The 13,761-nt window shown below is 39.8% G+C and overlaps 1 protein-coding gene across 2 annotated transcripts in view; it reads right to left on the bottom strand.

The window, feature by feature from the left end:
* The window catches only part of SDHAF3 (succinate dehydrogenase complex assembly factor 3), a 42,746-nt gene extending 34,762 nt beyond the window's left edge, over positions 1-7,984 (bottom strand). Inside the window, exons 1-2 of one of the 2 annotated variants that reach the window (XM_080936551.1) lie at positions 7,794-7,984; positions 6,846-6,900 (exon numbers count right to left, since the gene is read on the bottom strand). In XM_080936551.1, the coding sequence (XP_080792677.1) occupies positions 6,846-6,900; positions 7,794-7,971 (233 nt within the window). In that variant the 5' untranslated portion in view covers positions 7,972-7,984. The remainder of the gene's footprint in view (positions 1-6,845; positions 6,901-7,793) is intronic. The other variant, XM_080936550.1, reaches the window with a different exon arrangement.
* Between the last annotated feature and the right edge of the window lie 5,777 nt (positions 7,985-13,761).

The following is a 13,761-nucleotide window of genomic DNA, read 5'->3' as shown; positions in this document are numbered from 1 at the left end:
AGCAAAGGTGCTTTTAGATATAGCAGTATATTCTGACGTACCTGAACATGAGGTCTGTACTCACTACACTTAATGTGAATAGTCATTTTTTAACCAGCAAACATATTACTGTATTTGATTATGGGTAACAGCTACAGCACCAAATCCCAAAGGGCTGCTTTGTAACATTCACTGGATGTTCCTCATTAATCTTTAGAAAATCTAAAATAATATTTTGTTTTGAGATGCCTCTGAGAAAGGATCCCCTGGATGTGAAGGCAAATATTCTGATTCTAGAAAAGGATACACTCCTCATGAGTTCCCCAGCAGAAAGAGACAATTAGCAAATCAGTTTATACTTCATTATTATATAAGCTTAATTAGCATGAGTCTGAGACAAGCAAGCCAGCATCTTCGAGTATCTTGGTAAAGTGCAATGCAGAAAACAAGATCATTACTAGGCCTGCAACCAGATCTTAGGGATGACATATGCTTGCCTCAAGTCTACTACCTAAGCCTACGACCAGCTTCCAAGCCACAAAGGGAGCATGTTAACACACCTTCACAGGACAAAACAAATATTAATGAACATCCTCCATCCCACCTCACTGTCATCATACAAAACTTTTTAAAAAGCAAAACAACTAAATGCACTTATTACTAAACTAAATTATTAGAAGATCCTGGAATGTTTACTTATATATTACCTCTATACTCTAAACACTTATTCTAATGAAAAGGTAAACTGTGAAACAGTTTAACTTGAAGATACATATATTTAGAATTCCATTTCATTTCTAAAACTCTGCAAAAAAATCATAAAGTTATATATATGGTATCAATGTGTATCCAAATGAAAACTTGAAAATTAGCATATAAAATAAGAGGACAAAGGCAAGAAATATCTTAGTTTTTTTTGCTTTATAGAAAGTTTCCATAAAGAACATGCATGAAGCTTTAGCATAACTCAGGACATCACCAAACTTAAGAAAACAGGCTGGGTGCCTAGAGAGATGACTCAGTGGTTAAGAACACATGAAGTATGAAGTATGCATACATACATGTTGGCACACACCCTTAAGCATAAATGAAATAAGCAATTATAAAGTAGTCAAGCACTGACTACTCCTAGGGCAGAAGAGAGATGCAGAACACATGGGAGCATCTACCCACTCACTGGAACTGGCATGTTCTATGTCTAGAGCTGGGAATCGGGTGCTCGGTTTTCATCAAAATGACCTCTGCCCTTCTGTGCATGCTGGGAATGTTATATAATGTTCAAGGCAGGCTCCATCAATCAGAGATGACCAAAACCTAAAGCCAGACCTTCCAAATGCCTGCATTTAGGAAGGTTGGTTGTCGTAGACGTGTAAGAAGCTACTTGGATGAGTTAGGACTCCAGCCAAGTTGTGCTGAACACTGGCATTTTGTTCCAGTTTGGATTCCAAAGCACACCAAACCCACAAACTCTAATGAAGAAGCCATTAATGTCACATATACAGGCTTCTCTGCTGCTTACAGAGGTGTGATTTAGGAATGTCATAAAGCATGCTGGATTATAATTGAAAACTGGAACACTTTAGCCAGGGGATAATCTATGCCCAAGCCTCCAGCAGGGGTCCAAGGTGGCCTCTGCTACAGTGGCTACAGTGTCGGAACACCTGTCTGCATCTGTATATATCCTGGTGGTTCCAGCCTGGATGCTGTCTGGAGTCACAGAGTTAGGAGAGGCTGGGTGACTCTGATCAAGCTGCTTGACCTCTCGATGCTTCTAAGTCTGCCATATTTCAGGTTACTATGGTTTCCAGGAAGGCTCCAGGCCCCAGACTGACATTTCAAGTGACCCAGGCATTCTCACAGATGTCTTTGTGCATTACTCTCTTTCATCTGCCAAAGTGACCTCTAAGGTTGACTCGGGAAGGAATCAGTCTGTATAGATTAGGCATGGAGGCTCAGTGCGATGGTTTGAATAGGTTTGGCCCCTATAGACTCTCATGCTTGAATCAAGAAATAGCTTATTGAATGTTGGTATTTGGTTCACTGAATGAGTCCGACTCAGCCTTTAAAGAAATAAAACTGGTTAGAAAATTATTGAGTATATTTGCCTGCAATTTAAAGTAACATTTTTCCCCCTGAGACAGGGTTTCTCAGTGTAGCCTTGACTGTCTTGGAACTGGCCTGGAACTCAGAGATCCATCCACCTATCCCCACTTCCTGCATGCTGGAATTAAAGATGTGCGCCACCAACACCTGGCTCAAGTAACACTTTCCTATGATTACCAAAAAAGTAGGATACTTGGGGACAATCTAGAAAATCTAAAGTTGAAAGAAAAAATTAAAAGCCTCCTTCATCTTATCAGCCAACCATAAGCAGTTCCATGTTATTCATCCTTCACAAACCTTTTTTAAATAGCTGCCTTCTAACCCACCCAGCCTATAGCTATATTAGAGTTCTTTTCTTGGACAGCTGTATGCTTTCAATGTCTTATTCATACTATAGCCATGTGACACAATTTACATATTTGTATGAAAGCAAAAGTAGTCCCTTAGACTCCCCTTTGCCCATTTTTATTTTTAAATTCAAGAGTTACAAAATTTTATTAAATTCGATTGTATTTTAAAGTATATTTTATTATTGATCTATTGGTATAAAACATGCCTAAAAATGAATAGAAAATATGAAAGAAAGAAAGAAAACAAGACTTTCTATGAAGAGTGTACAATAGATTAAGCCATTTCATTTAACAGGTTAAGATATCTCATGATACTACTCTATAAGAAAAAGAAATCACACTTTCTGACTTGCCACTAATTTCAAGCATAAAATGTATTGTTTTTCTACTGAGACAACAGAGGTTTAAAAAAACTATTCAAAAATTTACAAAAAAAAAATACACTGCCAATATGACAGTTCAACATTTTTAAGCCAGCAATTTCTCTTGTTTCATTACTGAAAATATATCTTTAAAATGCAAATGTGAGGCAAAATCAATTCATGATACAGATAAAAATTAAGGTGTTTAAATATTGGTTATGATACATTATGTCAAATGTATAGAAAATAATGATTTTGATGTTACCTTTCCCTCAAAAAAGAAAAAAAATGAGACAAAATTTGGCTGATAGTCAAAGAAAAGAAGCCTCATCATTTTATACTGCAACAGTTCAACAATTCTTAAAAATTTTAATTTCCAAAATCTGAAATAGACTTTCTTGAGGTAAACACACAGCTCTTTATCATCCTTTGACTTTTGTCTTAAATAAAGCTTTATCTTTTTCACCATTCAAATGAAGACTCAAGGTCTCCAGGGGAAAATGGCAGGCTGGAGCAACGATGGAGTCTTATTCCTCTTCACTTTCCCAAAATGACATGGAACCAGAAGATAATAAATGCTTTAAGGAAAACTCATAGTGCCTATGAACAAAAACTCACTCAGCCAAGAGATGTCAGCAAGCTGGAAGGCAGAAGGCAGGTCAGGTGGTGGAGAAGGCAAGCAGAGGGAGCACGTCTCAGAGACAGCAAGGAATGCAGCTAAGGAGAAAATCACCATGCCATAGCCACCTGAACTCAAACACCGCACTTGTAACTGAGTATGAAAGGGAAAGCCAGTGGAAATGAGGTTCACCAAAACTCTGTAATCCACAAAGTAATGCCCTGGTCAGCCACGACTGCACACATGAAGAGTCCTACAGCAGCTTTCTATTGCTCTACTCAAAAATATGAACAGATTACCAAAATTCCCAAGACACTGGACAGACAAAATAATGCAAATAATGTCCCCAAAGAAGAGATGAATTAAGGAACAAAAACTGATATCATAATGTTTATTTAAAAGGAATTTTTTTAATTTTGCATGTATGTCTGTGTACCACATGTGTGTCAAGCACCTATGGAGACCAGAGAGTTATAGATGGTTGTGAACCACCACGTGGATGCTAGGAACCAAGCCTGGATCTTCTACAAGAGCAGCAAGTGGTCTTAACCACTAGGCCATCTCTCCAGCCCCCTATACTGTTTATTATCTTAAGTTTCCCTGTACTGCTTTTTAACAGTATGTACAGGGATTTTTTTTAAAGCAAAATATCTGTCTTAGGGTTTTATTGCTGTGAAAAGACACCATGACCATGACAATACTTATACAGGAAAACATTTCATTGGGGCTGGCTCACAGTTTCAGGGGTTCCGTCCATCATCATCACGGTGGGAAGCATGGCAGTGTGCAGACAGACTTGGTGCTGGAGAAGCAGCTGAACGTTCTGTCCTGATCTGCAGGCAGCGGACTGTGCTGCCACACGGGGCTTAAGTCAAACATAGAAGACCTCAAAGCTGTCTCCAAAATGGCATATTTCCCTCCAACCAGACCACACCTAATAATGTCACTCCCTATGACCAAGTGTTCAAACACATAATCTCTGGGGGCCATTCCTAGACAAACCACTACAACACATTAAGGGAAACAATTTTTTAATCTTTTTTTAAATTGATTCTTTTTGAATTTCACACCACACACCACAATCCCACTCATCTCCCAGTCCCTCCCTCAGCCCTTACAACCTCCCAGCTAAATAAAAATTAAAAAATAGAAAGACAAAAAAAAAAGAAAAAAATGGCCAAGCAGGAAGTAAGAGAGGTTGGGGAAAGAGCGTGTGTATATGTGTATGTGTGTTCACACATACAAGGCAAGTACTCCATCACTAAACTGCCTAACCATCGGCCCAGCCTCTTGTGCTTTATTCTGAGCTGAGGTCTTGATAAAGTACGTAGTCTACCCGTAAACTTTCAAGTCTCTTGTCTTTGGCCCTCAGATACATAGGATTACGAGCATATGTCACTGCACTGAGCTCAGGCTGTGAATTTTCTTTGTTTGTTTTTATTACAACAACCAGCTCCAACAGGTATTTCCAAGATTCCTGAAACTACATCAATGATTCCCTCAATGAGCTGACAGCCTCACACTGGGTCCCACCTCTTAAAGTTTCCACTCACTCTCTCGGCACGCCACAGTGGGGATCAAACTGTCAGCATATGCAGTCACTGATAGTGGGATGCTAACCCCAGAGGCTTGCACTCCCCCAGAAACAACTCACAGACTGTATGAAGTCCAAGAAATAAAGAAAACAAAAAAAAAAACAAAAAAAAATATTTACAAAACAAGAAAACTTTAACTATTTCCATGTTACATTTTGTTTTACATGTACTTTAGCTCACTGTAACTATTAAGTTTTCAAGGCATACTATCAAACCTTGAAAAAAATCAAGTACTGACTAAAAAATATATTCATATAGTTTTATGTAAAAATTATGTTAAAATCTGAAAAAAGTACTGACAAAAATGTATAATTTTAAGCAAAAAATGTTTAAAATCTGTACATTTATCTTTGTTTTGTAAAATAAAGTTGTTTTTAAAAAAACAAAAAAAAAAAAACAAAAAAAAATGTCAGCATATGAACTCTGGTCAATAAACATTCCCTAAACCACAGCTTTGACTTAACAGTAAAGACAGCCAGCAGGTATCACCGAAATCAAACTATCATCACATTTATAAGATGTACCCTTTGCATGATGTGTTGACTACACTTCAACTCATAAGATTCTTTCAAGAGTGTACATTAATCTAATCATGAGTAAAGATCAAATAAACCCGAGTCCATGCATTGCTCTAAGTAACAGAAGAGCACTTTTTACTTTTCTAAAAGTGTTGAGGACAGACAGAACAACTGTCAAGGAGCTACAGGACATTAAAGGGGTGAAGATAATGCCAAATGCAGGGTGAGATCCAGATCTGACCCTGAAACAGAGTAGGAGCATTCTGAGTAGGGGCACAGTGTGAATTAAATCCTGTAGTGAAGAGATTCCTAGCAATGTTAACTTCCTACACTTTGATAAATGTCCTGGTTATGTGTTAGTAGAAGGGGAAGCAGAGTATTGGATTTATGTGAACTCTATGCTGTCTTTGCAACTCTACTGCAAGTCTAAAGTTATTTTAAAATATTTTAAAAGAACAACAGCAGTATTGCTGTGACCAAGCCTCCTTCAAGCATCAACACATTTACCCAGTTCTCTTGTACTCTTTCCTTCCTTCAGCTTTTTATAAGCTTAGATTCTAAGTTCTATCCTTCCCTACATTTTCCTTAAACGTTCTAAGTTCTTATACTTTAGGACTTCTCAAGGTAGAAAGACCTCTTTCTTCTCAGCACAGATACAGTCTTTCTGTCTGGCCTCAAACTTACTTAATAGACACAACTTTGCAAACACCTTCTTATAGTTTTGACATAATAAACAATATAAAAAGTACTTTTTAAATACACTAGCATTAGCCATTGCAAATCTCTGATTTCCAAGCCAGCCTGGTCCACAGAGTGAGTCCCAGGACAGCCAAAAAATACACAGAGAAACACTGTCTCAAAACAAACAGAATAAAATAATACACTAACATTGAGATGCCTATTGTAGATACTGTTATTTTACAGACTGTAAAACTAGACAAATTAACTAATGTGATGTTTAGTAAATGCTGAAGTCTGAATTTAAATCTAGTTTTTCTAATTCCAATACCAAATAATACATATTTAAAGAAAGTGCTCTGCATTTAAAAAGATTAAACCTCCCCAGCTCCAGGCAACCAAATTACATCCAATAAACCAAGACTTTTACATTTCATTATTATTTTAAAAAGTCCTCTCTTAAAACTTCAATAAGACTTCAAGAATTCAATTTTAAAAAAAAAGTTTTACCCTAGTTGTTTTAAAAGTTAACATCACTTTAGCCACTATCAAAACAAAAAAAAAAAAAAACTTTTCTATTTTATCAGAGCAGTTTCTTTAAAATGCCTAGAAGCACTCTAGAAATAGCCAATTCCTTTCACATCCTGATATTTACAAAGTGGGGGGAAATCCTGCAAGATTCAGCATCATGCAATACTTTTTTCCTTCATTCTTAAACAAAACAAAACAAACAAACAAATAAACAGTATTAGGGTCAAGGAGCTGGCTCACTGAGAAAGGTGTCTGTTGCCAAGCTACACAACCTGAATTTTGATCCCCGGGACCCATGTGGTGAAAGGAGAGAACGATTCCCTTGGGTTAGTCTTTGACCTCCAGTATTCTCCCCCATCCCACCCTCGAATACACTCAAATAAATATGTAGTTAAAATAAATAAGAAAAGAGAAAAGCCAAACAACTAAATCCAAATGCATGCATCTGCTTAAGAATTATCCAATAGCGCAGTGCATGTTTAAGAGTTACTAGGACTTAAGAACCCAGAGAACAACTTTTACCTGGCTTATCTCCCGCCGGCATTTTCCCCTTAACAAAGTGTAATCCTTACGTCTTTTCTACGTTGCATAATTTATGTCAAGTGGAAATCTAAGGCCCTACAACTAAAAATTAACGAATGCTCGAAACAAGCCTCCAAGTCTGGCAGCTAAGTAATGACATAACCTTAATTACACTGCTGTCACCTACAAAGGAAACGCAAAGGACAAACGCCGGCGAACTTTTTTGGAGCACTTAACAGTCAGTGGTGTGATAACTTCTGAGACACCCCAGCCTCATGTCCCCAACACCTGGCACCCTCAGGACACTCAGAAAGTTATCTGAACGCCGGGGAACTGTGCCCAAGCTGACAGCCTGTTGGGGAAGCGGAGGGATTCCCGACAGAGCGTGAAGTGCAGTTTGACCAGCTCCAGGCTGTGTAATTCAGACGCCCCGTTTGGTTGTGCATTGACAATGAGGAGCAGCTAAGGTGGTCTCTGACGCGAAAACCACTGAGGAATTTAAGGTCCGGGACAAGGGGGCGGAGAGGGGGCATCACTTGCCTCCCATTCCTTCAAGAAACGCTGGGCCTCGCCAGGACCAACAGTCTTATGTCTCCTAAATTCGTCCTTCACGTACTGGTCACCCAGGGCTTTGAGGTCCGGGGGCAGAGCCCGATGTAGCTGCAAGATTCGCCTATATAAAGAGCGGACTCTCGAAACATGCTTGACGGACATTGCGCCGCGCGTGCTCGACCAGCCGCGCCTGCGCAGAAGACCGGCGCGGCTCCGCCCTACCCGGAAATCGCGGATGGGTGAACCACTAAGCGGACGGAACAGAGCGCGCGACCTTTATCTGGTTTGGTCCGTCATTGACTTTTGTCCTTCCGGAATCCCGGATTTTGGTGCTGACAGAAACCCTCCGTTCCGTCTCTCCTAAGGGCGGGACTATTGAGTTGTTGCAATTTCTAGAGTTTCCTAGAGAGATGCTGTATAAGACAGAAGTCTTGTATGAGCGAGTTGTTTGTTACATTTGTTACGTCAGCGCTAACTCGACGTCGTTTCCATTCGCCAGTTCCTTCTCATTAAAGAGTTGAGAAAGACTTCCTCAAACTCAGTCTCCTCCGAAAAGTCTTGCTTGGTTAATTCAAAGTGTTAGGACTTCTAAAACAGTGTGGGATTCACAGCTCCCTCGCAACAGCCCGCGTCCTTTGCACAGTGCTGTACTTGGAGTTTATGCATTCCAAGCATAGCTTCCGGGTAACTAACACAAATAGACTTCGTTAGTCCAGATCAAGTTGGCTGTGTAAGAATATTGGGAGGTATTTTAAGTGTATTTTTTCTTTAAGGCCACGGTCCTGAGAATTTTTATTAAACAATGTGAGATGATAAGGAGAAGTCTAGATGTTCACAAGTCCAAATTTGGGTGGAGGTAATTTTTTTTTAAGTTATTTTCAAGAGCTGGTAGCTCCCTTTCCCTTTTTTTTTTTTTTTTTTTTTTTTTTTTTTTTTTGGTTCCTATTACATTTTTATCCTTCAGCAAATTCTAATGGCTCCACCACTAAAGTCAGGCAGGAATCAAACATTATTTCTGCCACACCCTGTACCGAAATTATCTCTTTCTACTGAATAGGTACCGTATCTGTGTTCTTGCCTCTGGCAGTGTTAAACTTCAGTTATGATCCTCCTAGGCTGTAATTAGATAATGTCATTACTCTGCTTGACAAATCCTCAGTAACGGTCTGTTATTGAACCACTCAAAGTCTCTATACCTCTAGAATTTAAATTTTTTATTTACTCACTCCCTAGTTAGTTCCTTCTGGTTCTTCATATTGAAAAAGCCAGGGACATGCTTCCATCAGGAAACCTTGTTGGAAGCACTTCAGTGAGTGGGGAAGAGGGATCATTTGCCTTCCATTGCTGCAAGAAACACAGGACCTCGCCAGGACCAGTGAGCCCATTGTTATGTGACCTTTCCTAACAGCGTTGCCTGAAACTGTAACCTAACCAAGCCAAAACTCCCATGCAGCTCCTGCGGTTTTTCTTCTCCATAGCACGTAGCATGACGAATTTTATTAGTTACTTATTCTTACTTCTCACTAAAATACTCAAGGGAAGGAGTTCTTCAGGAGGAGGGAGTGCTTCCCACTGGTGTATCTGTGCTCTAAACCTGTAATAACCACATTACTGTTACATTGGTGCATAGAGTTTATTAATGGTGTTGAATGCATCAGGATTTGCATGTTGGTAAAACTCAAGAGTGTGAGAACGTGTGCTGTTGTCTCACAGACAGAGGATTTTTGTCTGTGTAACAACAATGAAATAAAAAAAAGACAATAGCCTAAGATATTTTACTCATTTCCAGGTCCTATTACTGTGCCACACAAATAAGAAGTTCTCAAGTATTTATTGCCTTAAATAGAGCTTTTTCTTCTATTTAACTTTAAGAAAATTATTTGCCTAAAGTACTATTTTAATGGATTTAACTTGGTATTGTGACAAACCATATCAATGGCAAGAATTGAAGAGCAGAGTAGTTTTTTTTTATTTCTGGACATTTTTGTTACCGAATTTCATCTGTTAATAATCCTGAATATTCAAAGTTATTTTATTCTAGTTTGACTTTTTTTTCTGATTTCTCTTCAGGTTAAATTTGATTCCTTCTTTCGGAATCAAAGCTCTTTATTAAAATGTAGGGGAAAAACATCATGCCAAGGAACTAATAAAAGAATTGGTTCAGCCTAAGGGGAACAGAAAAGATCCACAAAGCACTAGCAAACCAGTGATCAGAAATGGAGTTGATGGCCAGAAGGATTCTAAGATACAGTGGCACGGTCATGCCTTGAGGAACAGAGTCTATCCATGACAGTAAGCATGGTAGATGGATTTCCCCCCCACAATAAGCAGTGCACTATTTGGACGATGGAATCTGACTCTCCAACTAAGCTCTCTTCTTGTTGTCCAAGTATCCACTAACTGAAAATAATATTTGAGTTGAATTCATTGCTATTGATCCAGCTTAGTTACACTCTGTTTTGGCCACAAGAAGAATATTAGAATTGGAAGGTCATAGAAACAGGAGGGTTTTGTACAAATCCCCTCCAACACAAACAGGTGGAAGAAGCAGGTAGAAATGGTGTTTGGCAAGCAGAGATTTGTTTTCAAAAGAGATAAAAATGATGAATAGGGAAAACAGGCAAAAATACAAAACACAGATAGGAAACACCTGCATATGGCATGCTGAATTGATACTTTATATTCTCCAGGATTCATAATGAAATGTAGAAAAATAGGTCTTGTTGTCAATGTCAGCATTTTCCAGGGCTGCAAAGGTGACTCAGCAGTTAAGAGCACATCCCGCTCTTGCAAAGATGACTCAGCATTTAAGAGCACTTCCTGCTCCATTACAGCCATACTACATTTTTAAAACATTATATTCTGCTTGGTCTGTTGGCAGTGGTCAGCAGGCCCAAGGCTGACCAACTCAGCTACCATACAGGCCCAAAGTCAGTCCACTCCAACATCTACTATGAGCTTATGGAGCCCATGAAGGAGCCCATCCTATAGAACTAGAACCAGAAGATCTTCATAACTCTGGGCAACAGCAAGAACAGTCTCAGTGATGGTCCAGTATTTGTGGTGTGACAGAAGCCAAAGGACTTGAACCAGACTGATGACTTATTGAAATGAAGGTTTGCATCTAAAGCTGTTTGTGAAAAAATATACTGCAGCTTCCAATGCCACAATGATGAAGGAAGATGTCCTGGAGAGGTGGGAAAGATGGAGAGGAATGGAGTTGGGGGGAAGAGGCAGAATGAGACACTTAACAGCTGTGAAAAAAACAACAGTGTGTTATATTCTAGATGTGGAATGGTTCATTGACTGGATTGAACTCCCTTGAAAGTCCTCCATGGTCCATATTTCTCCTAGAGGCCATACTAGTCCTTGGCTGTACTTTGGCAGAGGGCCATGTTGATATCCAAGGATTGTAGTGCCACTTGGAGACCAAGCAGAGGTTCTTGGCATGTGCTAAGTCTGGAGACCAGGTGGATGTTAGTAGCCCATGCTGATGCCAGAATCCATGTAGAAGCCCAAAATATATGTTCTGCTGACTGTAAAGGGAAAGGAAGCTACTTTTGTAGTAGTATCAGTAACTATAGACTCACAGTTGATAAAGAGGAACAAAGAAGACTTCTGTAACAACCCCTACCTCCACCCTAAACACCACCAACCTCCAAAAAAAAAAAAAAGACCTAAAAGAAAGCCATTGAAAAGAACTCCTGAAAATTAGAAAGAGACTACCTGAAGATCCAACTATACCACTCTTGGGTATATAGCCAAAAGACTCCTACCATACCACAAGGATACATGCTCCACTATGTTCATAGCAGCCTTATTTGTGATACCCAGAAGCTGGAAAGAACCCAGATATTCCTCAACAGAATAATGGATACAGAAAATGTAGTACATTTACACAATGGAGTACTACTCAACTATTAAAAACAGTGACTCCATGGAATTCACAGGCCAATGAATAGAACTAGAAATTATCATCCTGGACTGGAGAGATGGCTCAGCGGTTAAGAGCAAGCCCTGACTGCTCTTCCAGAGGTCCTGAATTCAATTCCCAGCAACCACATGGTGGCTCAAAATCATCTGTAATAAAATCTGATGCCCTCTTCTGGTGTGTCTTAAGACAGCTACAGTGTACTTACAAAAACTAAATAAATTATTAAAAAAAAAAAAAATTATCATCCTGAGTGAGGTAACCCAGATCCAAAAGGATATACATGGTATATACTCACTAATAAGTGGATATTAGCCATAAAATACAGAATACCTAGGCTACAACCCACATAATTTAGGAAGTTTAGCAAGCAAAAAGGTCAAGTGAGGATGGTTCAATCCCACTTAGAAGGAGGAAGAAAATAAGCATGGGAGGCGGGCGGGGGGCAACTTGGGTAGGAGAGGGGAGAGAGTGGGGAAGGGGGGCCAGGATCAAATATGAGGAGATAGGAGAGAGGCCCAGAGGGTCAGCAGAATGAATCTAGTTATGCAATCCCAGAAGGTGGGAGGTGGGGGAATGTGCTAGAAAATACCTGAGAAATGGGAGGTGAGAGACTCTCAAGACTCAATGGAAGTGTCCAACAGTGGGGAGAGGGAAATAGAAGAGTCGGCTCCAGTAGATAGACAGGGCCTCAAATGGAAGGATGAGGTTACAAACCCACAGTAAAAAAAAAATTAACCCAAAAGTGTTCCTGTCTAAAAGAACTGCAGGGACAAAAATGGAGACGAGATTGAGAGAAAGGAGGTTCAGTGACTGGCCCAACTGGGGATCCATCTCATGAGGCAGCTCCAAGGCCTGATACTATTACTGATGCTATTGTATGCTTACAGACAGGAGCCTAGCATGGCTGTCCTTTGAAAGGCCCAACTAGCAGCTGACTGAGACAAATGCAGATACTTACATCTAACCATTGGACTGAAATCTGGGACTGGTTGAATTAGGGAAAGAAGTTGAGGAAGAGGGTGACCCTATAGGAAGACCAGCAGTCTCAACTAACCTGGACCCCCAAGATTTCTCAGACACTGAGCTACCAGCCAGACAGCACACATGAACTGTTCCAAGGCCCCCGACACATATATAGCAGAGGACTTTCTGGTCTGGCCTCAGTGTGATAAGAAATGCCTAATCCTGGAGAGACTTAAAGCCCCAGGGATGAGGAAGGCCTAAGGATGGGGGAGCACCCTCTAGGAGACAAGGGGAGGAGGAATGGGAGGAGGAATGGTGGGAGGGGGGACCAGAAAAGGGAACAATGGCTAGAATATAATAAAATAAATATAATGATGATGATGATTGTGATGATGAAAATAATAATAGTAATAATAATAATAATAATAATAAAGAACTCTTCAAAACAATGATAAGGATGCTGAAGTGTAGCTCTCCACTATTGGTGGCTCTGGCATGGGTTTGTGGGTGGGAAAGGATTCAGTTTTCTTTAGGGGGCTGGCCACTGGGAGTTTGAGAATGCTCCAGTATGAACAACACAAAATAGACTTATTTTTTCTTGTTCTCTCTCTCTCTCTCTCTCTCTCTCTCTCTCTCTCTCTCTCTCTCTCTCTCTCTCTCTCTTTCTCTCTCTCTCTCTCTCTCTCTCTCTCTCTCTCTCTCTCTCCCTATCTATCTATCTATCTCTTCCCCCAAATTATGTTTTTTTGTTTTTTTCTTCCCTTTTTACCAAGAGTGGGGATAGAACACAAGAATGGGGGCGGGCATGGGGGTACTGGGAATGAGTGTGATCAGACTGCATAATGTGAAAATCCCAAATAATAAAAGTGTTATATTTCAAAACAATGTTTCATTACATTGCCCCAGACAGTCCTCCATTCCTCTACATATGCCATTCTGGCCTTGAACATCTGGCATTATGAATGTATAACTCCTGCCAGTTATACCTTTCATTAAAATGTTCTTATGAGCTTAAAGACCAGAGAGGTAAATAAGGCTGGTCTACTCACAGTGAC

The sequence above is a fragment of the Micromys minutus genome, assembly GCF_963924665.1.
Source record: "Micromys minutus genome assembly, chromosome: 23".
In the NCBI taxonomy this organism is placed as follows: Eukaryota; Metazoa; Chordata; class Mammalia; order Rodentia; family Muridae; genus Micromys; species Micromys minutus.
The sequence above is the reverse complement of the archived record's forward strand: the minus strand, read 5'-3'. Positions and strand labels throughout refer to the sequence as shown.